Source organism: Pavona decussata, unplaced genomic scaffold (assembly GCF_977016875.1).
Source record: "Pavona decussata unplaced genomic scaffold, jaPavDecu1.1 SCAFFOLD_48, whole genome shotgun sequence".
In the NCBI taxonomy this organism is placed as follows: Eukaryota; Metazoa; Cnidaria; class Anthozoa; order Scleractinia; family Agariciidae; genus Pavona; species Pavona decussata.
Genome location: NW_028145470.1, coordinates 4,245,889 through 4,272,268, shown reverse-complemented (window position 1 = coordinate 4,272,268; position 26,380 = coordinate 4,245,889). Strand labels below are relative to the sequence as shown.

The 26,380-nt window shown below is 38.8% G+C and overlaps 2 protein-coding genes and 1 long non-coding RNA gene across 6 annotated transcripts in view; 1 reads left to right on the top strand and 2 right to left on the bottom strand.

Moving 5' to 3' along the window:
* LOC146481879 (uncharacterized) overlaps nucleotides 1-11,702 on the bottom strand; it is a 31,343-nt gene extending 19,641 nt beyond the window's left edge. Inside the window, exons 1-11 of the mRNA XM_085107958.1 lie at nucleotides 11,515-11,702; nucleotides 8,082-8,274; nucleotides 7,580-7,629; nucleotides 7,116-7,228; nucleotides 6,299-6,408; nucleotides 4,460-4,547; nucleotides 3,803-3,943; nucleotides 3,553-3,681; nucleotides 2,753-2,879; nucleotides 1,552-1,656; nucleotides 280-350 (exon numbers count right to left, since the gene is read on the bottom strand). Of these exons, the coding sequence (XP_084964084.1) occupies nucleotides 280-350; nucleotides 1,552-1,656; nucleotides 2,753-2,879; nucleotides 3,553-3,681; nucleotides 3,803-3,943; nucleotides 4,460-4,547; nucleotides 6,299-6,408; nucleotides 7,116-7,228; nucleotides 7,580-7,629; nucleotides 8,082-8,274; nucleotides 11,515-11,682 (1,295 nt within the window). The 5' untranslated portion in view covers nucleotides 11,683-11,702. The remainder of the gene's footprint in view (nucleotides 1-279; nucleotides 351-1,551; nucleotides 1,657-2,752; nucleotides 2,880-3,552; nucleotides 3,682-3,802; nucleotides 3,944-4,459; nucleotides 4,548-6,298; nucleotides 6,409-7,115; nucleotides 7,229-7,579; nucleotides 7,630-8,081; nucleotides 8,275-11,514) is intronic.
* A 1,594-nt stretch (nucleotides 11,703-13,296) lies between these two features.
* Nucleotides 13,297-16,094, bottom strand: LOC146481878 (uncharacterized). Its single transcript, XR_014864353.1, has 2 exons — nucleotides 15,817-16,094; nucleotides 13,297-13,671 (listed from the first exon to the last, which is right to left on the bottom strand). It is a non-coding gene; the product is annotated as an uncharacterized LOC146481878 (long non-coding RNA).
* A 1,767-nt stretch (nucleotides 16,095-17,861) lies between these two features.
* LOC146481876 (tetratricopeptide repeat protein 28-like) overlaps nucleotides 17,862-26,380 on the top strand; it is a 44,712-nt gene continuing 36,193 nt past the window's right edge. For 2 of the 4 annotated variants that reach the window (XR_014864356.1, XR_014864355.1), the window contains exons 1-3: nucleotides 17,863-18,012; nucleotides 18,264-18,337; nucleotides 22,264-24,541. Coding sequence is in view for 1 of the 4 variants with exons in the window: in XM_085107972.1 (XP_084964098.1) it covers nucleotides 22,294-24,534 (2,241 nt within the window). In the remaining 3 variants the exon portion in view is untranslated. Of the gene's footprint in view, nucleotides 18,013-18,263; nucleotides 18,338-22,263; nucleotides 24,551-26,380 lie in introns of all 4 variants that reach the window. The other 2 variants (XR_014864357.1, XM_085107972.1) reach the window with 2 other exon arrangements.

Sequence of the window (26,380 nt, the reverse complement as noted above, 5' to 3'; positions counted from 1 at the left end):
ATCAATTGCACATGTGCCACTCATTGACATTCAAATCCTAGAGTCTGCAGGATGTTTGTCCCATGAACCTAGTTTAATGGCCTTAGCTCCCATGAGTCTCCTGTAGCTCAGTGGTAGAGCATCCAAACTAGTAATCAGAAGGTCTTAGGTTCGACTCTTGATGGGAGAACTGAAGTATCCTTTTTCCAAGTATGCCTGTGCCATTCACAGAATAACACCTAATTCTCAATATTATTGTAATTTACATCTATAATTTTTATACATGTATTGCCTACTCACTGTTTGCAGCTGATTGTATGAAGAACTCCACTTTCAAATGACCTTGTCACAGGACACTGTGAATCTGCCACCTACAAGATAAGAGCACAACTGTCCTGGTTAAGATAGGAATTCACAGTAATTATGTGCTATTGGTCACTGATACAGAGTTCTAAAGTGATGACGTCACAAAAACTAAATTTATGAAATTATGGGATTTGTTGGTATATTCGGAAAGAGCATAATGAAAAATGCCTCCTTGCCAAAAATCAGCATCTTATTGCAATTTGGGGGTGAGATATTAGCTCTGTTATGCCCAGGTGACTCCATACAAATCCTTCTAATTTTGTCTCAGTTCCAAACATTAGGCATTTTTCATCATGCTCTTTCCAAATATACTAACAAACCCCATAATTTCAAACATACTTAAGAACTCTACTGTGGCCCACAAAGAACAAATGCCATAAACTATGTCCCCCAGGGGGGTACCCTGGTACAATAGTGGTGGGGAGGTGCAAATGAGGCCGAATTGTTAGAACCAAAAGAGTCCAGTTAGGCTAAAGTGGGACAAAAAAGTCCAACAGTCCAGAGTGACCCCAAAACGTTCTTTCTTTCAGTCTACATAAAAATTAGAACCCTGAAAAGTCACCACAAATTCTTCAAACCCCGAAAAGTTCTCAGATCGCTAATTTAAAACTCCAAAAAAGGCCTTCACAACGTTAACTCCCCCTCACTAATATACCTGAGTCCCCCTTCCCCCGCACTATGACCCCTCCTCATTTCAAAGAACATGGGGGTTCTTTAACACCTCATGCCAAGCCCCAATATCACGTTTTTATCAACATGCACATTCTCTTAACTGTTCTTAATTTTTGAAATAGTGCAAATAGGGAGAATTTCTTTCCACATCATTTCATTTACTCTCATGACCTGCATTTTTGATAAGTAGCAATGTTACAAAGAGGAAATAGAGATGGTTGCTGTTGGAGCTCAAAGGAAATTCCCTACTATGATCTCTTACTCTTCAGTCCAGAGCCCTACCTGGGCTACTCAAGTGATCATAGTAGGTTTCAAGATTGGTGAAAACACTCAGATTTCTTTCAAATTGTTTGGTACTATGTTATTAGCTAATCATCAGTTGTAATATATTGATACAGTAAGGAGATAGCTCGCTGACAGACCTTTCAACAGAATTTAGCTGCTAAACCTCAAATATTTAATAATAATAATAATAATAATAATAATAATAATAATGTCTGATTAATATTTATGCCCTCAGCCCTTGCCTCTTACCTTGCTATTGATTTCTTTAGATGTGGATTTAGATGATGGAGAGCTGCAATTGTTAACGTCATCTCTGAGCTGGTCAAACACTTGGCAGAGAAATTCGTGTGCATCCTAAAAAATGATAAAACATAAAACTACACATAAATCTCTGGCTGCAATCCTAGTTGTTTATGAAGCAAACAATGTCAACAATAAAAATCCTAGTTTTTTGTTATTTATTTACTTTACCACACACAATTTAAACCAAATATGAAGAGAAGAACAACTACACTGTAAGGAGAAAGTGATGAGGAAGCCTTAGGGGAAGCCAGAAGCTCCCACTCTGTTTAATATGTTTCATTGAGTAAGAACTTGTTTGTATTTTTTTTTTCGAGTGTATACAATATGCGAGCCAGCAAGGCATCTAGCACATGCGATGCATGCGAGGCAGACGTGCGAGGCATGAACAAAACATGCGAGGCATGCGAGGCATGAACAACCCCCAACATAAATGCTAACCGTTAAGCTAACCGGGGAGCTATTTAAGCTAACCTGAGTGCTTTTAGGCTAACCGGAGAGCTTTTTAGGCTAACCAGAGTGTTTTTTAGGCTAACCGGAGTGTTTTTTAGGCTAACCTGAATGCCTCACATGTCTGCCTTGCATACCTCGCATGCCTCGCTGGCTCGCAGATTGTGCATCCCTTTTTTTCACACACTGCAGTCTGTTCTCAATGTTGCTTCTAACAATACATAATTTTAACATTTATAATGATTGGTTCATGACTTGGAAACCAGTTACATGTAGTTTCATCTCTCTAAAATCTCAGGATTGACTGGCCAGTCTGTAAATCAAATGTGTCATTTCGAAGGGATGGTGCTGCAAAATCTTGAAAAATATTCATTGCGAAAATAGTATGCACTATTTTGAAGAAATTTGAAGGACTAGGATAAAACTCATTCTTCAAATAATAATTTACAAACTGACTGGTCTGGCTGGGGGTCTGGCTGGGGGGATCTGACAAATAGAAAGTGCCCCCAATGTTTCTCTCAATTCTTTTTTAAGATCATTAAAATTCTGCGCAAAACAAAACTATTTCCAAGAATAGTCGTTAAGTGTATGATAATTATACACTTAACGACTATTCTTGGAAATAGTTTTGAAACAGTGATCATGAAGGGAAACGAGTGGCATTAAAAGAACAGGAATACTACTTCAGGATTTCTCTCACATGTTGATGGTATCCAGAGAAGCGAGTTGCTGCCTCTGAGATTGTTCTCTTCAATTTCCGTAAACTATTTCTCAGCACGTCAGCATTCTGACATTTTCTTTTGCAACACATCACATTATAAAGACATCTGCAAGAGCAATGCAGGAAAAAAATAAATGAACACATAAACTTTGGCACTTATGTAAGCTGTTAGTAACTGAAGTTTGAATGGAACTGTTGACTAAGATAGATCTTGTTTACATAATTTCAGACAATTTTAACTCACAGGGAAACTTGATAATCAGTGACTGATGAAAAAGGTTTTGCACTGCTCATGTTCTGTGACAAAACATACCATACCAACTCTCATGCATTGTGCATGAGTCTCATGGATGCAAATCGAAAACATTGATCTCATGCATGCATACATGCCAATTTCTCAAATCTGACTCACAAATACAGGCCACTAATAGTTTCACAATCGAACAGTGTGCCAATTTGATTTATTTTCAATGCAAAACAGTCCTATAAAATATAAATGATGCTACAATGTACAAGTTGTGTGAGTCATAGTCAAAGTTTTCTTTATAAACTCTTAGGCTATCAGTTGAAATCTTCATAAATCTTTGGGCATCTCAGGCAGCATTCGGAAATCATCAGAACATCTACGGACACCTTTGGCAATGTTATGAAATTGTCAGATATTATTCTTGGAAACTCAGGTAAAATGAAGATGAAAATCTTTTGCATTTGATATAATAAGTATATAGACGCATTTTTGTGACAAGGTAAAACTAAGATGAATGTAATGCCAAACAAACCTGTACAGACACTGAGGGTGCACTCTATCCAACAGGGCTTTGCTTGACAGATCCTGAACAAATGATGGAATACCAAGAAGAGACTGTAGTATGGCGTTCATATAGCAGGTGTTCCCCAAGTTGGAAAAACTGCAAGGGATAAATTTAAACATGGATTTTAATGCGGATGGGAACACCACATTCTAAGCTGCTGATGTTGTCATTTTAAAAGAAATTGACTTTTAAAGTAGCATTTAAGAAATTTATTTACCCCATTAATGTGACTTCCTTTTCAAATGGTTGCTTGTCACGAGATCTGAATGAAATTTGACTTGCTAATCGTGATGTCTGACTCCAAGGCCGCGGTGGAGGCATCAGTCCTGGACCCAAGGACTTTCCAGTACTGCTTATTCTATAGAAGTGAAAAGAAAACATTAGATAATATTACACAGGTATCAGCATTTGTAAATACAGCCAACCCTGGTACAGGAAAAAGTGTCCCTATTTATGGAGTGTTTGTGTTAAGTACAGGTTTCTTGTTAAGATTGTGAAAGGAGGTAATACACTGCCTGAAAATTTGCAATAGCAGGTGGACGCCATCTTGTTAATGTATCCTAGGGAATGATGGGAGTGAGATGGCCACAGGAAAAATGGAAACAAAACATGGCAGAGCTTGAAGTCAGCATTGTTTTTGACGAAAGAAAATGCTCAAAGCAAGAGTGATTTTTTTACAGGCGATAGATTTTCAACATGATAATATTATTATCCCCTGGATGTTTTTACATTATTTATGGTAAGGAAATTCCCAAAAGGACACCTTGCTTCAGTGAATTTTGTGTAAATTATTTCAAGCTGGAGTAAATTACTTCAAGCCAAGAGTGTCAAACATTGAAGTCTACAGACATGCTGCACTGTTATTAACACTGACCTCTCACTTGGAGACCAGGAATTCCGTGATCCGTAGAAAGAGGATGCAGATCTGCCATTATTGGATATGGACGTGTTATTAAGGTTATCTAAGATGGAGACAACAAATCAGCATTACCAGTGATTCTACAGAACACTATGCATATCCCCTAGTTAGCATCACCAAAACATCTTTTAGCAGACCTGCCAACTCTCCCGGTTTTCCCAGGAGTCTCCAAGTTTTTCATCAAATCTCCCGGTCTCCTGGTTAGACCACCAAATCTCCCGGGAAATACCTACCGTGCCCTTTTTCAAATATTTTCATTAATTTGGTTATTTTGTAGATGTCAAAAAGGAAACTAAAACAAGAAGTGGATTTAGTTTTGTTATTTGAGCTGTTCTTGATCGGATAACGTAAAACAGAGCACTCAAAATTATAGGTATGAAATCAACCAATGAAATAGCACAATGTATTTTAGGTAAATACTTTTCTACCCATGCCCCTCGTATCCTCTTCGAAGATATCTAGACGTCTCCAGATTTTTGTACTCCGCGGGTTGGCAGGTGTGTTTTAGCACTGTTACATATAGCTGTAACAGTCATCTCCCTGCAACACAACTCCATCCCTAGTGTGGTATTGGCAAATCACATGGCATAAAGTAACACAAGTCTTATTACTCTAAGCCACTATTGATGCAGATCGGTGTATATACGTAATTGTTGGTAAAAATTGAATAACAGTTCCCAAAAAAATATGCATGCTGTCTGTCTGTTGGCAGTTTATTTTAGGACAAGGTTAAACTGATAGCCGTCAGTTGGTCAGTAGTCAGCTTTTTGTTGGCCAACTGTCAGCCAATAATTATATATTATTGTCGACCAACTGCTGGCCAACTGTTGCTTATTTGTCAGCCGACAGTTTACTGACAGTCGGTGGACATGTTTATTTAGGAGCTGTTCTTCAATTTTACCTAACTGTTAGTGTGTCAACTGTTAGCCCTGAAATGCCTTTTATTCATTTTGTTTTGTGGTTTGATTTGGTGATTTGCAATATTGTTTATGATAATACGTACCTTAAGTCACTTTCTTGTTAGTTGTTATCTTTACAACTAAATGTATGAATAACTTTTAAACGGGGAAATAAAGTCTTGTTGTTTTTGTTGTTTTTGTTATGAGGAACTCAGTTACATAAGTTAGTTACTTTCTCAGGTTATATACTTATAAGGGATTTAACCCTTTCACTGCCACAAGGACGTACTGAGTACGTCCTGTATCAGATTAATCATATGCTATGAGGAAGTACTCAGTACGTCCTAACTAACAGTGCTTGTATGAATAATACAGCACATAGCAAAAACAATCAAACCGCATATAAATAAACTTATGAGAGCCTGGTAAAGACTGGTACATTTGGTGACAGATACAGGATTTGTTTTTCTTGTCAACTGCAAATTATCCGCCATCTTGGATTTCCACGTGTGGCTTTTGGGTGAATTTTGTGATTAGTTCATCCTTTTTTCGCTTGAAACTTACAAGCTATGAGTGGATACACAGCTGACGATGTTCTAGAGAGGCTTCGGAACGATTCTGCTGACCCGTAAGACATTTTAGGCAATGAATTTGACAGCGAAAGTGATGAAGATTATCGCGACAAGTCTGGTCCGCACAGGGTTAAAAAAAAGCCTGCAGCAAAAGGGTTAAAGGTCACTTAGTTACTGTTAAGAGATCTTCACTTATGCGATCGTAATCGGAAGAGATTTGCTAACAAAGCTTATGCGACCAAACTTTGCTGTGAGCTCTACCAAAGGGAGTTATTTTAGTTATTTTTATCTATCAAGTGCCCTCATCGCAGTATTGTACCAACCTCTTGCTCTAGTTTGATCATGAAGGGGTGTTTTCTTATTCTGTGAGTTGTAAGAGGAAGGAGGATTCATCTGCTTTGCAAAGTAATTAGATGGCCGATTTGGAGTAACGCTGCAAGAATCACAGAAACAAAGATCAGCAATGTACGTTGCACACATCAACCAGTGCAACCAAGCAACTAAAATTAATTTTGTGAAAGCTTCTATGCCTCCTAGTCCTTTTTGCTACTATACAAATTATGCTCTGTATATCTCAGGATAGTCCAAGAAACTCTGATTTTGTAAGGACAGTGCCTTCTAACCTGAAGGTATTCCTACATGGTATATGATAAGCATTTTTTCTGAGATATTTAAGCTTCAATTTGTAAAAAAAGGCATACACTGTTATTTATTCTTAAGTATTAAAGCTTAATAAAATATCTCTGGGTTCACCCCCACCACACAATTTCCCTTTTTTGATTCCAATGTCCCTTGCTACAACATGCTTTCCTGTATAGTCATAAAGTGCACAAAAGTACCTTTGTATTAGAAGGCATCATCCTTAATTAGGAATGATAATTATTGGTGCTGCTTTCAAGACAACAAGCAACCAGATTATAATATCTTTCCTTGATGTTATTTGAAGATTAAAAATTATTTTTAATCTTCAAATAATATCAAAGAAAGGACAGAGGAAAGGGAACTCAAGACTGCAAAGGACAGAAATGTCTGGAGTTACACTGTAGTAGGCATGTTGCCCAATAATATTGTCCACTAGGAGATATAAATGAAGGTAATAGGAGACCCTATTGTACATGTAACTGTTTATGAACAACATACCTCTGTGTACTTCGTGATGATGAGGAGGATACAAGGTTGCTTCTAAGAGGCGACTCATATTTATTTACTCTAGTCGAAGGTCCACTGGAATTGATGCTGTTACATGGCTGGTTCTAAAAATACAAAAAAGGAAGAGATTATAAGGGAGTCATTTGAGTTGCTTTTAATAGCATCTAACTCTTAATTTACTGCAAAATGGGCACAGCAATAAGCATTTGTTCCTTATCAACGATAATTTCCCTGAAAAGTTATTGTAGCATTCACATGGAAATTCATAGAGGGCCATTCAGTGACTGAATGATCAAACCAGTGGAGACATTAATTTGTATAGCATGGTTTCCATACTATCTCCAACTGGTAGTGATTGCAGGAGATTGTTAATGATCACACATAGTGCACCTCTTGGCAGGGCTACAAAGCTACGGTAATGGCTATTAACACAACCAATATTATTAGTCAGTCACCTCTATGTCCTGTATATCATTTTCTTGTGAGGGGAATGAAGATAACTTGCCTGTAAATATAAAAAACACACACACACAGGTAAGTATTGTTAAACAGAAAAACTCATTTAAATCCACAAAGAATAGATGAATGTAGGAACCAGTCCCTCAATGCTCATTGTCGGCAACACTGTTTGGCCCATGATGGTAAAACTTAGATACATACAAGCCTAAGAAGGGCCAGTCCTGGATGCAATGCTAGTCTATCCTATGACACCTGAAGCATTGTCAGATGTTTCTTATGTGGTATTGTACCCAACCGGAAGTGAAATTTGAAACTTTTATATGCCTCAAACGTGGGGAAGAAAACTTGATAAGGAATTGTTCTGTTATTATTATTATTTTCACACGAGAACAACATTAACAATGATTTGATCAAGCAAATAAACAAATCTGTCATATACACTTTAATGGGTTAACTGTTGACTTTTGTGTAAAACAAACAAATTTCCAAGACTCTTACCCTGGAAGGAAGCATTATATGCTTTGACGCAGTTCACTAAATCAAGGAACATTCTCAGCTGATTTGGATTTGCATCTTTTAAATGAATGGATACAGTACATGTAACGGAAGCTTTGGTACTGTCTTGTGTCACTGACAAAGTTAATCTTGAATCACGGTTGTTCATGTTAAATTTGCCTGGTTTTAAAAGGAACTGTTGGAAGAAAAGGAAAAAGATTAACTTACTTTGACAGTTATAGCAGTTTTCAATAAACAACATATTAATTAAGTTACAAGACTTAAAGTTGTTTTGTGTTTGCTTTGGTTTTAGTCTACTGTACACTGCAGTTGAAGTGCTCAGGGCATATAATATTATAACCAACCTTATAACTTGTATAACTTGTTTTTTGGATGGCCTTTTGTTGTTTTGGCTCAGATTTAAGAGATTTTTTGCATGTGGTTTTTATTCCTCTAGGAAACGTTGCCTTGCAGTTTCATCCATGCTTCGTTTTGTGATAAAAACAGAAATCTTACCCATTATTCCTCGCAAAGCGAGGTTAATAAATTTGTCGGGCCGAGCCGGCCCGAGCGGAGCTAAGCCGCGCAAATTCGAGCGAAAAATATATATATATATATATATATATATATATATATATATGTTTTTTTGAAGGTGTCCGCACTTGAATGACGTCAGACTGTCTGGCGTCGTCTGAAAAAAATTTGCATACATCGGAAAAAATATGCGTGCATGATCAAATTTCAACTGCAATGTTCATCAATATTCACTGGATACAGAACTATCTCTCCAGAATCTTTTCCCTTTCTTTTAGAAATCTTTTTTTGTGAAAGATTGCATTGAAGAAATTACACGTTTTGTGGCTGGGGTAAAATAATTTTCCGTGGGAAATAAATTCATCGAACACGACAGCGCTGCACGCCCGTTGTACATTTCATCGCGTCAGAAATAGATTTTTAACCGCAAACTAGCCTGTGGAACTACGAAAAGACCATGCTCATCAAAATAGTTGCTATGTTCAGAAACCTTTTAATCTCCTCATTTGATGCTACAACACGAAAGAGGGCTTTCCACCCAGCCCCAGCTTCGCGAGGTTTTGCGAGTCACGTATTTCTAGTAATAAATGGGTTTTTACTCTAAACAAATCACAAAAAATGCCGAAAGATCTTGTGACAATGTTTTCTAAAGGAATTGAGGGCCACACACAAAAAAATCAAGGTCCCAGTTGTTCAAAGAGTGGATAACTTTATACAGTGGATAAGTCACTATCCAGCAGATAAAATGTATTAGTTAGAGTACATCATTTTTTTTATCCGCTGATAGTGATTTATGCACTGGATAATGTTATCTGCTATTTGAACATTGGGGACTGCAAATTAAATCTGAGCCAAAACAACAAAAAGCCTTGGGTCAGTCAACTCCCGAAAACTTGAACCTTCAAGGGAAATTGAAAAAGGTTCGAGTTATCGGGACTTCAAGTTATCATGGGTGAAATTATGAAAGAAAGGAAAATTGGTTCAAGTTAGCGCGAGGTTCAAGTTGGTAATGGTTCAAGTTATCGGGAGTCCACTGTACTTTCTTAATTAATACGTAAAATAATACGTAGATGTAAAACCAAGACTAATCACGTCTTTCCTGTAAATACATTGTAAATATGTGTCTTTACAAACTTGTTACCGATTCCTTTCTATGAATCTTTATTATTCACACTTAATTCACATTGTAATAGTTACAACTGATGCTACCTGCAGGAGGGAGGAAATCGTTTTTTTTTTTGGGGGGGGGGGGGGGTACAGCCATGTTATATATGCACTATTATGGGTATATGCCACTGTGAAGGAGTATGTTTTTCAAGATATTTAGTCTAGGATAGGGTATAGAAATCAGAGAGTTTTAGTCTAGAATAGGGTATCATTGAGAAAAATTTAGTCTGGAACAGGTCATTGGGAATAATAATTATTAAGACTCAGGTTCCACTCAGGGACTGGTCATAAAGTACCGGGGGGGGTGGGCTGGAAAAATTCATTTTTACGAAGGCTAGTTTTGTGTGACCCACCCTCATATTTTTGCAGAATAATGCATGGCCCACCCATATTTTTCAGGTAAAAAATGAAATGACCCACCCCTAGTAAATAAAGGTAAGACTATACATAAAACTAGACAAATTAGAGGACAAGTATGATAGAGGAAGGAGCACACATGCACAAAGTCTTGTTTTTGAAGTTTATCATTGCATGAGATCTATTTTTGTTGAAATACCTGAAATGATTTTGAGAAGATAATGTGCATCTAATATGTATCATTAATAACCACATGGAATCATAGTTGTTCATTTTAATGGATGCGAGTGAACTTGCCCTTTTCTTGATAGAATGTGTAGTTCCAGAAAATATCCTTACCCCACCCATGGAGGGAATTCAAGATTCTGGAGGGGATGGTGGTAAGAGAAAGAACAAAATTACAGAGATTGTATGAAAGAAACTTGGAAGTTCCTGGCGGTAGGGCGTCCTTTTATAAATTCCCTCTGTGATGGGGGATGGATATTTTCTGAAACTACACAATTATAATTTGTGCTTTTACTGTTAATACATTTCACAGTTTTACTGGCAAAAGGCACCATTTGATGCAAAACATGTGCAAAAATATTATGTGCCCCACCCCTTTAATGATGCATGGTTTTTGCTAGCCCACCCCTTTTTACATGCATGAAAACAGTGACCCACCCCCCCTTTTTTTCCAGCCCACCCCCCCCTGTACTTTATGACCAGTCCCTCAGGTTGTCGAAACATCAGTCAAAGTCACCCCAAACAGTCCTTCTCAGGACTACGCTCACCCGGATGATCATAATTTACTTACTTATGACATGACTCCTGGGTTCAAACCATTTACAATTAAGACTGAAGTATACGATAGGGAAGAGATTTTTGATTTCAAGTCTAGCGTAGGGTGGCAAAATGTGGCTAAACAGTAACTACTAATTGGAGAAGGATAATAAAGAGCAATTATTCAAATTTAATGGGGCACCTTTTCAAGATGTTTCGATCCTCGGCAAATGTGCCAAAGAAGAAATCTTCAAAAGCCTCCCTATTAGTATATTCTCAAGTTTAGCTTCCCAGTTTTGTATATCAGTACACAGTAATGTTGATTGAGCTTAAATAAGTTTTTAACTTGTTTTAAAACCTCTCCTTTCAAGATTCGAATGTCAAAGCATGCACAAAATTAAGTCTTTACTATTTAGAAATTGAAACAAACAATCACCTATTTAAAAGGAAAATCAAGCTTTTTCTGTACTGAAAACTATACATTTTAAAACTTACGATAATTATTCAAAGGCACATCACTTTATAGGTTGCCTTTCCATTAAGACTAACATACAAACGTCACACCGATTTAAGCTTTTAAAATTCAAAATATTTCCCGGGAAATAATCGTACATACCTTTGCCCTTTTTGCTGCTGTAATGGCATGAACGTAGTAACTACTACTCAATTTATAAAGAGCTATTGATCCAGTTTCAAAGTCCTTGGCAACACGTTGCACACTCGACCATTTAACCTTACCAGAAACCTCACAAAGCTTCTCACCATCGAGTGGACAAGCCGCCATCTTGTGTGTTCGTATTTGTATTTACTGAGCGGGAAACGACTGAGCCGCAAAGACTCATGGGATATTCCTCAAATTGCTTGAATTCTAACTAGGGAGGGGATGGTGGGTGGGGCTATCGAAAATACTTTTCAAGGCCACAGGCTAAGGAAGAGGGGGATAAATCCTGAAGAAACATCCATTTGAATCAATCAGGATGGAAAACATGTTGATCTGCACTCATGCTAAGATCACTTTTGTTTCACTCTGCCACATTACCATTTCTGGGCTTATTATATCATCCTCAATATTCTTATCTTCTAATCAAGACCAATCAATAGACTTAATGAAAGTTGATCTCAATGTAACAGACTACAAATTATACTTTCTTTAGAGTCTGCAGTTCTTTTTGAAGTGGGGGTGGGGGAGTTACTGAGGAAAAGTTCGGCTCAAGAGGAGGAGCACAAAAGCTATTAGGGAGCTTAAGCACAGATGTTCGTGAGCAATGAACGGCAACCAGAAGTTGAATAATTCCTTTTTTGGCATGGCTTTGCTCCTTACCATGGATAAGAAAAGCTGTTGTTGATGACTGTGGCTTGACATTACAAACGCAATGGCATAAAAACGCTCCAAAAAGGGAGAAATTCAGTTTCTGGTTGCCATCTGTGGCTCAAAAACGTCTGTGCTTAAGTTCCCCATTGTTAAAATTTTAACCCCCTCTCCCCCCCCCCCCCACACACACCACCCCCACACATAAATTATGAATGCTCCTTTAGTATGTTCCCCGTCATGATTGCCCAGATCTTCGAATTGATTGACTGAGGATATGGCCATCATCACTGCTGGAAGCAGGGCAGTCATTAGTGGCCTGCAGCCAGATATCATAGCCAACAATTACCTGCTACAGTGGAGACATAGGTAGCCAGCTACTCAACTTGAAAGTGATCAAAAATAAACAAGAATGTGAACATTTCTTTGTGGAGTTGACTTTTCCAATACTTTACAGTCAAGGCTGGTTTACACATATGACGCAAGCATAAGCATAAGTACCAGAAATAAATGTGTAAACCGGGGTAAGGCAACCATAAGCACAAGCATAAACACAAGCGCAAGAAAAGGAAAACGTTTGTTTTTCTTTGCAACAAAATTTTAATTCACTGCACCTGCATATGTCACCTTGTGCTTATGCTTATTGCATGTGTAAACAACCTTGTGCTTATGCTTGCTTCATAGGTGTAAACCCGTCCAATGTATGACCAGTTTTTTCAAGAGTGAAATGAACATTTAAATTCTTCTTCGTAATATCTGGCATTTGAATGGAATCTTGAAGATTTCTCTGGAAACCTTTCCTAACAAGATGCATTAACTGAAAAAAAATCAAAATACTTGGGAAACAATACTGTTATTTTTGATTTACTTTATGCTGTAATGCAAACAAAAATTTACAGCTTTATACCGTCAGAAACACTAGGGAAAATTCTATGGAACTCCGAAATATGGCCGGCGATGTTCAAAACTGAGATATAAATTTCAAAACTCCATTCAAACCTCAGACATTCTGGTCACAGGTGATGTAGACTGACCATAATGATGGTCCTCCAGTAGAAAAACATAATAATCAAAAATAATATGCAGATATTACTAACAAGTCCAGTAAACATTTATTTAAGGCATTATTTTAGTGGTCACTTTTAATGCAATTTACAGTTTTGTTTATTTGACAGAAACTACATCAACAATTTTCTTTCTCTAACCAAATGAAAACAACATCAGGCAAAAATGACAACAAAATTTCTTTCACAATTCTTCTTGTTTAGACAAAAATCCACCCTTCAAAGAGTCCATAAAACACAACAGCTTGCTGTACAAAATTAATGACTTCTTCACAGCAAAACATCATCCTTGACATCAGTGTTCGCTGATGGGTCTCTCACGTGTCAGCATAAGGAGAATTGATGGTCCCAATATTCCAACACATATGGCTGTGAATGCACCAATCTGGTGAAGAGGGGTCTGTAAAAAAAAAACCAGGTAAAAATATATTTAACCCTTTATATTATTTTTATTTATTTTATTGGCTTTGCCAACATAATGTAAAATAAAGAAAAAGAAAGAAAAAGAAAAAGTGGCAGAGATTCCGCAACAGCGTGAGCCACTTACTGCATTACTACTTTAACCCCTAACATCAAAAAACAAATTCTCCTACCTTATCCCAATACTTTTCTTATAAAGGTACTGGGGAGAAGTTATTAAAGTATCAAGAAAATTCACCTTGGGTGATCATATCCTTAATCCTCATGACCTCAGGGGTTCAATAAGCATCAATATTACAAGGAGAAATTTGATGCTGATCACTGTTAAGGCTTAAAAAGTTAAGTGTAATAATATTTAGAGTGCCAAGGTAATTAGTGCTGCCCTCCAAATTCCCCCGACTTGCCAGCCTTAGAAAGGAAATAGCAGAGATCAAACAGAATTCTTTGAAGAACAAAATTCTGTGTCTGTGTCGCAATCATGTAAATGCAATGTTGGTGAACTCTAAAATTTTTATTTTGGGAATTTTATAAATTGATTGTAAAATTTGTTTTTTTTTTCCTCTGTTTTTGTAAGACTGATATTTTGTGTATTAATAAAGAATTATTACAACAGACATTCTAACGAGCTGAACTAGGAGCTAAGAACTATGGGAACTAAGATATTTAATTGTTAGCAATGGGGATATTCTTCACTAGAATAACAAAAGTAAACAAATTTAGATTTCTGAAGACAGCATCAAACTGCCAACTGGTTTGCTCAGTTGGGAGAGCACCAGAGTACCAGCACAAAAGCTATCCAATATTGTGTAAACATGGACTAAAACTGTACTTGTAGCTATTGATTGGCCATCCACTGGCCAATGCAAACCCACATCAAGTAACTGATTTCCAATCATGGCTGATTGGTCAGCTCCAGTCAAACTGTTTAGCAAAATTTCAATTTCATCTGAGCTGATCTCCAAAACATTTACAGCGACTGCTCCGCAGAATAAGGGGCTGTTTACATGGAGGGAGGAAGATCCTAGCACTAGGAAGATCCTAGAAGACGAAACAACTCTTCGTTTGGTTTATATGCAGAAATTTCAGTCGGAGTGGTTACCAAGAGGAGAAGGAAAAGAAGAAAAATTGTCGGCCTTTAGAAGCTGAACGCTCGGCTGCTACCTTTTGTTCTTTTTCGTTCCTAGTACTAGGATCTTCAAAGCGAAGGTAGTTTACATGGAGCTAGGATCTTCCTATCTCTCAGCTAGGAAGATCCTATCTCTAGGAAGATCCTAGCACTAGGACCAAGTAACACTTTTTGCATGTAAACTGAATACAGAAAACATATGGTGCTAGGATGATCCACCCAGGGTTTTCAACTGTTTTGTAAAGTAGCGGACATACTTCTGGAAGCACCGGATGTGAATGTTTTCTTGGCGCCGTAACGCGCCTCGTGAGCGGCGAAGGCGCAAGCACCTAGGGGGGTCTGGGGGCATGCTCCCCCAGGAAATTTTTAAAATAGAATACTCAGAAACGCCATTTCCGGCGTTTCTGGAACCAAGGAAACAGTTTCCTAGACAATGCTGGCGCTCAATAAACAAAGAAATAAGAGTTATATGGCTGTTTTGAAGAATGTAATTGATTATTCTGTTATCCTCTAGTCGGTATGTTCATGAGATGCCTTAGTAAGAAAAATATATAATACAGTAGTAAAACAAAATCTCTAATGTTGATCTCAAAGTACCGGACGTGGAATGGCAAACGACCGGACGCTCCGGCCTCAAATGAAAACCCTAGATCCACCTTCTAGGATCTTCCTAGTGCTAGGATCTTCCTCCCTCCATGTAAACAGCCCCTAATACTTAACCAAATAAAGTTTCTTGAGCAAGATTTCTGCGCGGTCTCATATAAGTTATTAAAAAATTTTTCTTTTATGCATACATTTTCCGACTCAAACTCTATTCACGGTTTACTTGCTAAGTGTGAAGTTCTGCAGAAATCTTTCCGCTCGTAGATTTATTCAGACGCAGCATTACCTCAATTACCTACTTTCTCAGAACTTAGCATTCACGGTATGCGTATAAATAAGCTTAGCGTTCAAACTTTCAACATTGCGCAGCCTGTATAAATATGTATCTAAACTTACCATCTTGTTTGGAGTTTCTGGCCGTCGACCAGCAGTAGCCATTGACCTCCGCAATATTCCCATCCTCAACGTGTTACACGCTTGACGAACAAACATCCTGGAAAGCTTTCAGGAACACAGATCTAATGTACGAAAAACAGAATCTTTTACCCTTGTCTCTCGTTGATTGCGTTCAAGATGGCGGAAAAGTCTCCAATATTACGCCTCTGAGGATTGTGGGTAGGATTCAAGCCCAGTCTTTCACGGATTCCCTTGTTTTCCTTTCTTTTCTTTTCTTTTCTTTTCTTTTTTTTTTTTTCATCCGCATCCCGACTGTTCATTATATAAATAGCGACAAATATTTTATTAACAGAGTGACAAAATGCAGTTGTGTTTAACCTACTACTGCCTGAACGTGATGAGATTATCAGCTTCTGCGAAAACTTTGTTTGGGCCTAGGTACAGGAAAGTGTAGAAAAACAGAGCACTAGCGCACTCCCAGTAGCGGATCCAGACCTTCAGGTACAGGGCGGGTAGAGGTTGGGCCCTGTTCAGGAACTGTGTGCTGTCCACTCTCGAACACTCGACCCCAGGGGGGATACTCGGGTATAAACGTGACGGGGGAGGGGGTGGTCCGACGTATTCTTTTGGGTCTAAAATTTTCAACTCCTGTTTTTTTTTTTAGGTTCAAGATTTAACCATGTATTTATTTGGGTCTGAAAAATCTGCACGTATTTTTTGGGTTCGAATTTCTGCCAGGCTAATAGTTCTTACGCAATTCAAACCAAAGTTCCCGCAAGATCCGAAAGGCAGAAAGGCAGTATGTATACTATTCTTAAGATTGCATTTTTAGGGTATAAAGGTCGTGTATTTTTTTGGGTCTAAAATTTCCAGTCTTGTATATTTTTGGGCGCACAATATAAGGTCCATGTATTTTTTTGGGTGCAAAATATTAGGCTCCGTCGGACCCCCCCGTCACGTTTATACCCGAGTACCCCTCCTGGGCACTCGACTTTCTTCTGTTCGTGAAACGAAATTTCTCGGCGCCTCGTCTCTAGCTACGGGCACCGAAAATACAAAACTGAATGCAAGGCTGGCACTGCTGCAAAGTGCAGATTTATTAGAACTTTTGATTACACACTTTTATATTTTTGTTATCTCATATTTACAAGTACGCTGTCTTCATGTCCTGTATTAGCCAATCATCTTTTTTTTTTTTCATGTATTTTTTCAAATTTTAATTTAAGGAGCCGTTACTATATTTTTCTTCAGTATAGCTCTGGCCCTGAGGAGGACTAATCCTATTAGTCGAAATATTGGCCACTTATAAATCTGCCCTTTGCCGTAGTGCCAGCCTTGCATTCAGTTTTATATTTTTACGTTCAAGTGACGTCTGACACGAGGTCTTTCACAAGAGAGATCCGGCAAAATTACCAGCAAGTTTAATTCCTGCGTTGTGTGGACCTCTGCATTCAAAGTTTTTCTACGGGCACCGGTTTTGGACTAGAAAAGGGTGAGGGTACCGGGTGCCCCTCGCAGACCCGCCACTGACTCGAAACCGTAGTTGTTGCTTGACAGGAACTAGAAAGGGGTAGGAAAGGAGGATGCTTCCTTTCCCCTCTCCCTCCCTCCCCTCGCGCGTCGCAAGTGGGCCCAATTCCCCTTCTTTCTCTCGCTTTCTAGAGCTTGTCACGCAGGCTATCGAAAACAACGCACCTTGAAATTAGAAAACGAAACATCTCGGAATAGCAGAGCTTGAAAATGAAATCACAGCCACCCATTTCAGTTCAGCTTGTTCTTAGGATGTATCCCTTCTTGCTGGCGATCCTTGCAAATTGAGCAAAACAAATACAACATTCATTGAGTTTAATCATTAGCTGAGAATTAAACAGTTGAGGCTTTGGATCATTAGCCTGCGCGAACTTCTCTTGTTTTGACTATATATTTCCTTTTCTATAGATTATTTGGTCATTTGAATGTTCTATTTTGTGGATCTTGCGAGTGACAATCATCGAGCTAAAAGTGTCAACGACTTCCGCTGTCATAATATTGAAATACCCTTCAATCAGATCAGTCTTAGAAATCTTCGCCATTCGTCTTGGACTTGAGTGTCCACGGTTTTGGTTCAAAGCTATTCTTTACGTCAGTGCTCAGCAATAAGCTGGAAGTCAGCACTTGGTTTGGAATTTAAGTCATTCCTTGATATAGTCCTTTAAGGTAACTTTCTGAAATTTTGCAAAGGGATTACATTCATCTTTAGCCGGAGTACACACTTCTGACACTTTGCAACCAATATCGCTACTGAAACTATCGTTTCGGTTCTACTCGGCCTTTGTAGTTTGCGATAGGCGTCGGCTGTAATAATTTGCTTTTGCATAGCTTTTGAAAGGTACATTATAAGATTTAGATTCTTATTTTTAAATCGGGTACCTTAATAATTGCATGTCTACAATTTTTCTTGATTCCAGGATCATCATTTCTCTGATTAGCTTGTTTGAGCTGCAGAAAAAACTCCAAGAGGAATCAATTTGAAACAACAGTGGTAAGTCAATACCTATGTTAGATATGATACTCATAGCTTGTTTTGACAGTATAAAAAGAAGGTGTAAAATTTGTCAGGTATGAACTATTCCTGGTGTAATTTGCTACGCTTTGCTATTCAGAGGTACCCAACGAGTATATTTGAATAAAATGCTTAAAATACGTTTTTCTACGCTCCCAGATCGTTTTATGCCATCTTAAAGGCACATTTGACTATGTAAGCTAATATATACTGTTTGATCTATTCGAATGATTTTAATAGCTGAAAACCTAAACTGGAGAAAGTTTGTAGGGAATGGTGTCTTATTCCCCGAATTTACTAGCTGTTTTTTATTTGCTTTGCGAAAACGCTATCCGATCTTATTTCGCATTTATATTTATCCTTCCGAAAATGAAAGGAATTAGTTTTTCAGTATTTAAAATTTTGAGACGACAGATAAAATCGTTTATTAGATATCATACCTCGCAGTCGTACAACTGAATTAGTTACAATATACGAAAAAAGAAAATATTAATTACGATAAAAATATTTGAAATTTAAATTTAGAATAAATTACAATAAGGTTTTACAAAGATTTCCTGAAACGATCAGTGCGACAGACTGCAATGTCAAAACATCTCTTATTTCTCAAACGCTGAGTGTAAGAGCTGGCTATAGGAGGTAGCATGCCAGCCAGCTTGTGATCTTTCTTACTTACGATGTCGTTAAATAATTTGACAGTGATTCACGTCTGTCTAAGAGTGACAGAATACCAGCCATTTTATCGTCTCACTTTGCCTTATACAACAAAATCTGAATTCCTGAAGCGAAAAAAGGTCTTCCTGACTGATATCAACTTAGCGCTTCGAGCAAGCTCTCTGTTAGGTCAGCCGCGAAAGGATTATAGGCTAATATCCACCGAAAGGAACCGTTGGTTGGACTATAACCAAACACGAGTTCTTGAGTTGACGTCACAAAGCGACTAGTTCCATACCCCTAATGACTCGGTCGAGAACCAAAATGGCGTCTTTTTACCAACGATTTTTTTCGTAATTTAACAGGGCATCGCTAATCGAGGTTTTTACCAAATCAAAATTTTTTTTCCAAGAAATGCTGCAAATAATAAGATAATTCATTTAACCAAAAAAGTTTGGGGGATTAGGCGCACTTTAATGTGGAAAAATGGATATGACGAGGCGATCATTATTTTTTGTTTCTGCTTAAAGAAGCATTTTCAGTTCTAGTGATTATATCTGTCCCGCATCACACAAATGGCTGCCTGGAATCGTGGTCACAGTTTTGTTTCAAAACGATCATTTAACTAGCAATCGCTATCAATTAATGTTGTGATAGTTAATGCTGCTCTTTGACCGTGCAAATCAGACCTCGGTCGTTCAAAGAGTGAATAACTCTATCCAGTGGATAAATCGCTATACAGCGGATAAAATGGACTCCAACCAATACATTTTATCCGCTGGATAGCGACTAACCTGCTGGATAAAGTTATCTGCATGCTCTTTGGAAAACCGGGGCCGGTTTCTCAAATTACAACACTGAATCGAGGGGCTCGGGGTATAACCGACCAATAGCGCTTTTTAGATAACTTTTAACTGTTTTAGCTCAGATTTGGCGGGATTTTTGTGTTGTATGTGGTCTTCAATTCCTTCAGGAGACGTTTCTTCGATGTTTTATACGCTGTTTTGCGCTTCGTTTTGTGATAAAAACGGAAATCTTGCCCAAAAAGCGAAAAGATCTCGGGGTAACGCTTTCTAAAGGATTTGAGGGTCACATGCAAAGCAGCCGCCAAATCTGAGCCAAAACAACAAAAAGCTAAAAAAGACCGTTACACCTATAGTCCAACACATCGACAAAATGGGTGTGCATGCTCCGCAGATTTGTGATTCGAGCGAGAATCGATTACGAATGCTTCACTTCAATCGCCAAATTCACACCTGTTACCACAATATTTTTTTTTGTTGGATAAGATATGTGATGGAGGAAGTTCAAAGGAACCTTTCCTGAAAGCGGCAACGTTATTTATTTTGATTTGGGATTATCCCCGCGAAACGAAAACAAACAATGGGAATTTTTAAAATGCCGCCATTTCGCCGCGTAACATTGCTCACGCGTTACGAGCATGCGCACTCATTTTGCCGCTGTGTCCCATGGTCCTTCAATTCACCGTGCAGACTCTGAAAGATGGTGACTGGCACATTTACCCATAATTCTTCAGTAGCGTACGAAAACCGTTAAAGCGCTCATAAAAACGCACAGAAAATTTTTAAAATCTTCAAACCTAGCATAAACTGTGTAACCGTAGTTTTTGGTTTCGAAAATAAGGAAACGGAATGGCAATATCGAAAGATCGGTGTTCACGTGAAATGATGCGAGAAATACATTTAAGTTCAAGATAAATTTAAACATGACTCAGCCTTGGTGTTTTGTTGTTCAAAACGGCGTTTTTCTTTTTCCTTAATTTTGATGGGTGTGGTCGCTTTTTGAATGTTGTCTGAGTTGTGCAACCCGTCAAATCGCTAAAATTCACTGTTTTGAGCCACAAAAACAACGACGGTTATATATTTTTTTTTAACTTGAATGCAAACAGTAATTATATAAGGCGACTGGTCTTATTTTTCAGTCGGCTTGGTTTCATTTGTTCTTTTGGGTGAAATGTATTCATTACAATGACCCCCTAACAGTTATAAACTGTCTGTTGCGCTTCGAGCAACTGGACCCTGTTTGGTCTGTGAAATGGCGCATTTGCGAAAATAGTAGCTGATCTTTTCAAGTTCCGCATTTTAACAACTGGTTTGCTTCTCCGAAAACGAAAGGAATTAGTTTCTCAGCTTTTTTCAGGAAATTTTCAGCTGTCGTGTTGTTAAGAAAACTGTAGATTTTCTCAAAAACTAGATCCGAAATTCTGAGGCAATTTGGCCTTTGGAACAGACAGCCAGGCAACGAAATGAACCGTCGCGTGTTCGACTTGCACTGCTTCACGCGAGAGATGTAAACTTTACCCTAACTTTTTCCTTATTTTAACAACATATTTTCCCCTCTGTAAACGAAAGGAATTAGTTTCACAATGTTTCGCAACTTTGAGATGTCATGTTGCCGAGGAAAACTGAAGATTTTCTCAAAACCTAAATCCGAAATTCTGAGGCGTGATCCAACAAGAGGTTTCGGTATAAAAGGGCAAGCCCCTCCTTCCTTTTACACCTTTGTGGGTGTAAAATGCAAATTTAGACACCGTTCAGTCGTGGCTAGTTGTTGACTCAAGCGTCCTTTGACAAAAATATGCCTCAAAATTTCATAATATCACCACAGTGATATAAAATGTTCATCAATTGCTTTTCTTGATAAGTAAATTTTACCCTAACAACTACAGAAAAAAGAGATATGTGATGTTAATAACGAAACCGTTGGTGGTTATAGCGTGTTAGTAGTGCTGAGTTGTTTCGCGAAAATGATTATGGATATGAGTCTTAAAGAAGCATTGTCACGGATATTTTGCTGTATGTTGGCTTAAACTAATCAAATATTTGTCAAAGAACCTCTTTTTCTAGCATGTAATTACTCGTAGACCAACAACGGAATGAAAATATCAATGATTTCTCCCAGGAAGAATAAACTATAATCGGTTTTGCAGCAATTTCTCCAAAATACACAGGAAGAACTTGAAAGTTGCAATCCATTTCCATCCTAACCATCCGTAAACAAAAATGACTGATACTAGTTTCTGTGCACTAGTAGGGTTATTTAAAACAAAACAGAACCATTATTTTAACATTTTCATCGATATAAATGTGTTTTTTCGTTATTGGTCGCTATTCAAAGCCACACTAAAATAGGTGACACTGCTTCTTTAACAAGGAAGAAAAAAACAAAGAAAAGTGCCACTACTATTTTCCTTCAGAACATTGAGTTTCTCAAATTTTCTTTGTTGCTAGGTACGTCCTGCAGTCATCAACTACACGAAAATGGTGGATAGAGAGTTAGAGGATCTAGAGTATCACATGAAAGAGCTCAACATTGCCAAAGAACAGGGACGTAAAGAGCGGGAGGGAAATGCCTTAGGCAACCTGGGCAATGCTTATCACAGTCAGGGTGATTTTAAACGAGCCATAGAGTATCACAAACAACATCTTAGTGTTGCTAAAGAAGTGGGGGATAGGGCTCAAGAGGGGGTAGCCTGTGAAAATTTGGGCATTGCTTATCACAGTCTGGGTGATTTTAAACAAGCCATAAAGTATCAGGAAAAGCATTTAAGTATTGCTAAAGAAATGGGGGACAGGGCGGGAGAGGGGAAAGCCTACGGCCATATGGGCACTGCTTATGCCGGGCTGGGTGATTTTAAACAAGCCATAGAATATCACAAAAAACATCTAAGTGTTGCTAAAGAAATGGGGGACAGAGCAGGAGAGGGGGAAGCCTATGGCCTACTGGGTCGTGTTTATAGCCATCTGGGTAATTTGAAACAAGCCATAGAGTGCCACCATCAAAATCTTAGTATTGCTAAGGAATTAGGGGACAGGGTTTTAGAGGGAGGAGCCTATGGCAATCTAGGCAATGTTTACCAAAGTCTGGGTGATTTTGAGAAAGCCTTCGAGTACCACGAACACCATCTTACGATTTCTAAAGAAGTAGGGGACAGGGCTGGGGAGGGAAGAGCCTATGGCCATCTTGGCAGTACTTTTGTCGGGATGGGTAATTTTAAACAAGCCATAGAGTACCACCAACGACATCTTAGTATTGCTAAAGAAGTAGGGGACAGGGTTGGAGAGGGAGATGCATGTTATTCTCTAGGTCGTGCTTATGAGTGGTCGGGTTCCTTTTCTGAGGCCCTTGATTATTACCAATCGAGCGTAAAACTCTTTGAGAACACAAGAGCTCTTCTTCAATCAGAAGATTCGTGGAAAATCAGCTTTCGTGATCGCCACCGGGATGCTTATACCGCATTGTGGAGAAGTCTTTTGAAGACTGGAAAGACTGACGAGGCTTTGTGTGCTGCTGAACAGGGACGAGCACAGGCTTTGATAGATGTCTTGAAAACACAGTATGGTGTAGACTCACTACCGTCCGCATCAGCTGAACCTAAGGAAACGATCGATGATTTAATTACTACACAAACAGTTTTCACAGCACTTGATGAATCCGAAAACACGATCAGCTTTTGGTTCCTAAGAAAAGGCGAAGAGATTCTCCTTAAACAAACGAAAATCGAACCTGGAACAGCCACGTTCTTACTGAAGGATACTCGCGCAGGTGTTCTTGAAAAATGGGTGAATCTTCCCATGGATGAGCCAGGTGGTGACCCGCTATCCAACAAAGAAGCTGTTGAAGAAATAAAGCCGTCCTGGATCTCCCCTACCAATGTTTTCCGTCCACTGTACGATGTTATTATTGGCCCCATTGCAGACTTGCTCCAAGGTGACCAGTTAATCGTTGTTCCGGATGGTCCATTTTGCCTGGCTCCTTATTCTGCATTGAGTGAAACCATCAGGATTCGCATTGCCCCCTCGCTGACTGCTGTAAAACTGATCACAGGTTCACCTGAGGACTTCCACTGTAAGAGTGGGGCGCTGCTCGTGGGAGATCCATGTTTAGAGGAAGTTACTAATGTGATCGGGGAGCCCGTTTGGAATCAGCTACCTTTCGCCAGAAAGGAAGTCGAGATGATTGGAAAACTTCTGCAGACGACACCTCTCACAGGCAGAGATGCAACTAAAGACGAAGTGTTGAAGAGACTCACGTCAGTTGCTGTGGTGCACATTGCCGCCCATGCACATATGGAATCTGGAGAAATTGTTTTGGCTCCAAATTCTGGTCGCATATCCCAGCTCCCCAGCAGACAAGACTACTTGTTAACGATGTCAGATGTGCAAGCAGTTCGTTTAAGAGCAAGACTCGTTGTCCTGAGCTGCAGTTACAGTGGCCGGGGAGAGGTCAAGTCGGAGGGTGTGGTCGGGATAGCACGTGCTTTCTTGTGTGCTGGTGCTCGGTCTGTTCTGGTGTCACTCTGGGATATTGATGATGAGGCCACCATGGTGTTCATGAAAAGTTTCTACCAACACCTTGCAGATGGCAAAAGCGCCAGTGTGGCTCTTCACCAGGCCATGAAAATGCTTCGAGAGACAGAGCAATTCAGCGCCCCGAAGTACTGGGCCCCATTTGTGCTGATTGGTGATGACGTCACCCTTGAATTTGGAGAAAAAGAATAAGAGGATGGTAAGTGTTGTTTGAAGTAATTGATTTTGAACAAAAAGTATTTTAATTTTTGTCTGAATAAGCTAACACTTAAAGGGGAAGTATCACGCAAATTTCCTGTCATTACATGAAACCAAAATATGTTTGTCTAGCAGAAACAACGAAATAATAGGCCTTATCACGGTTTTCGACGCCATTTTGACGAGTAGGCAAACAGGCTTGAAATAACAGTGATTGTATGGAAATCCGATGTCAAATAACTTTCATAAAACATCGCTGCTGAAAAATTCATGAATTGGAAACTTTTGGCATTAGGAAAAGGATTTTAAGAAAAAAATTGGAGGGATGTAACAGTGCCTGAAAGCGTCCAATCGTGTTTTGAACTTTCCATACATTTCCCTGCATTTTTTCCCGCGAACTGATTTTTAGTAGCAGTTCACGGCTGGTTCGCTTTACAGACAAATGTATGGAAAGTTCAAAACACGACTGGACGCTTCCTGGCACGGCTACATCCCTCCAATTTGTTTTCTTAAATTCCTTTTCCCAGTGCTAAAAGTTTCCAATTCATGAATTTTTCAGAAGCGATGTTTATGAAAATTATTTAACATCGGATTTCCATACAAACACTGTTATTTCAAGCATGTTTGCCTACTCGTCAAAATGGCGTCGAAAACCGTGATAAGGCCTATTGTCAAGGTTGTTATAAATTATCACCCCAGTGCAGTAAGACTGTCGATTAGTGCATCTGGCCAGAGACAGAGTAGGCCGGTATGGATTGAAACTTGCAAAATGTTAGGCTAATGTTTCTCAGGTTCTCGCATTTTTGTTTCCAAAATACGCTAGAACAGATCACGAGTTGTTCCTTTCAAGAATTGAGTTGATTTCTTTCCTCTCGTCATTCTAGAATTATTTGGCAGTTGATTGAAAGGCTTATTTTATCATTCTTAACAAAAGATATCAAAAATCCCATGATACTTCCCCTTTAAACTGCTCAATTCTTTTCAATGTCGTGTCCAGTTAAATGAGCTGTTTGAAAGTCGGGCATGGAATTTATAATGCGTGGTTCAATTCTACCTGTTACCATCCCCCCCCCCCCCCCGGGCACACCCCCGGGCATTTGTGTACTTGACGTCCTATTCCCCACCCCCGGGCAAACAGAAAGAGAATTCCCCACCCCCGGGACTCATGACATGGACTAAAAATAAACTGCTTCGTTTTGATGATTTATTTCTTTATTTAAACAAAACCAGGAATCTGAAAAATCCTAAACTTTTAAAACAATTAACTCCCTTCAGAAGTAAAGCGAATATTATAAAACTCGACACACACACACACACTTATACACCAGGAGGGCGTTTCAACCAAACTGCCTCGAAAATTGAAATGTATCTCTACAAAACAACTCTTAAATTCCTAGAAACAATATGGAATAACGTCTTTTGTATTTTTAGTGCAAATAAATTGCTTTTCTACAAGAAGATCAAAATGTTTAACTCAGTATATTTACAACATTAAAACTGCGCCTGAAACAAGCTGAAGTGGGTGAATTCCATTAAAACAAAACTATTATTAATTTTTCTTCTGGAGGAAATCCTTTCCTCTTTTATCTTTTGAACTTAATTACTTTTTGTTTTCTTTCATCAGGCTCTCTGACTGCACATTTATGAAATGTGAAAAACGAAAAACGTGGCCTTTTCCGCGTGGTTCCAGTAGCCGCCATTGTGTCACCCCATAAGTCCTTGCACGAGTAGTTATTTCGATTTGCCCCGCCCCCCTACCCCTGGGCAAGACCGCTTGAGGAAATTCCCGACCCCCGGGCCAGACGAGCTGGGTTTTCCCGGGGGTGTGCCCGGGGGGGGG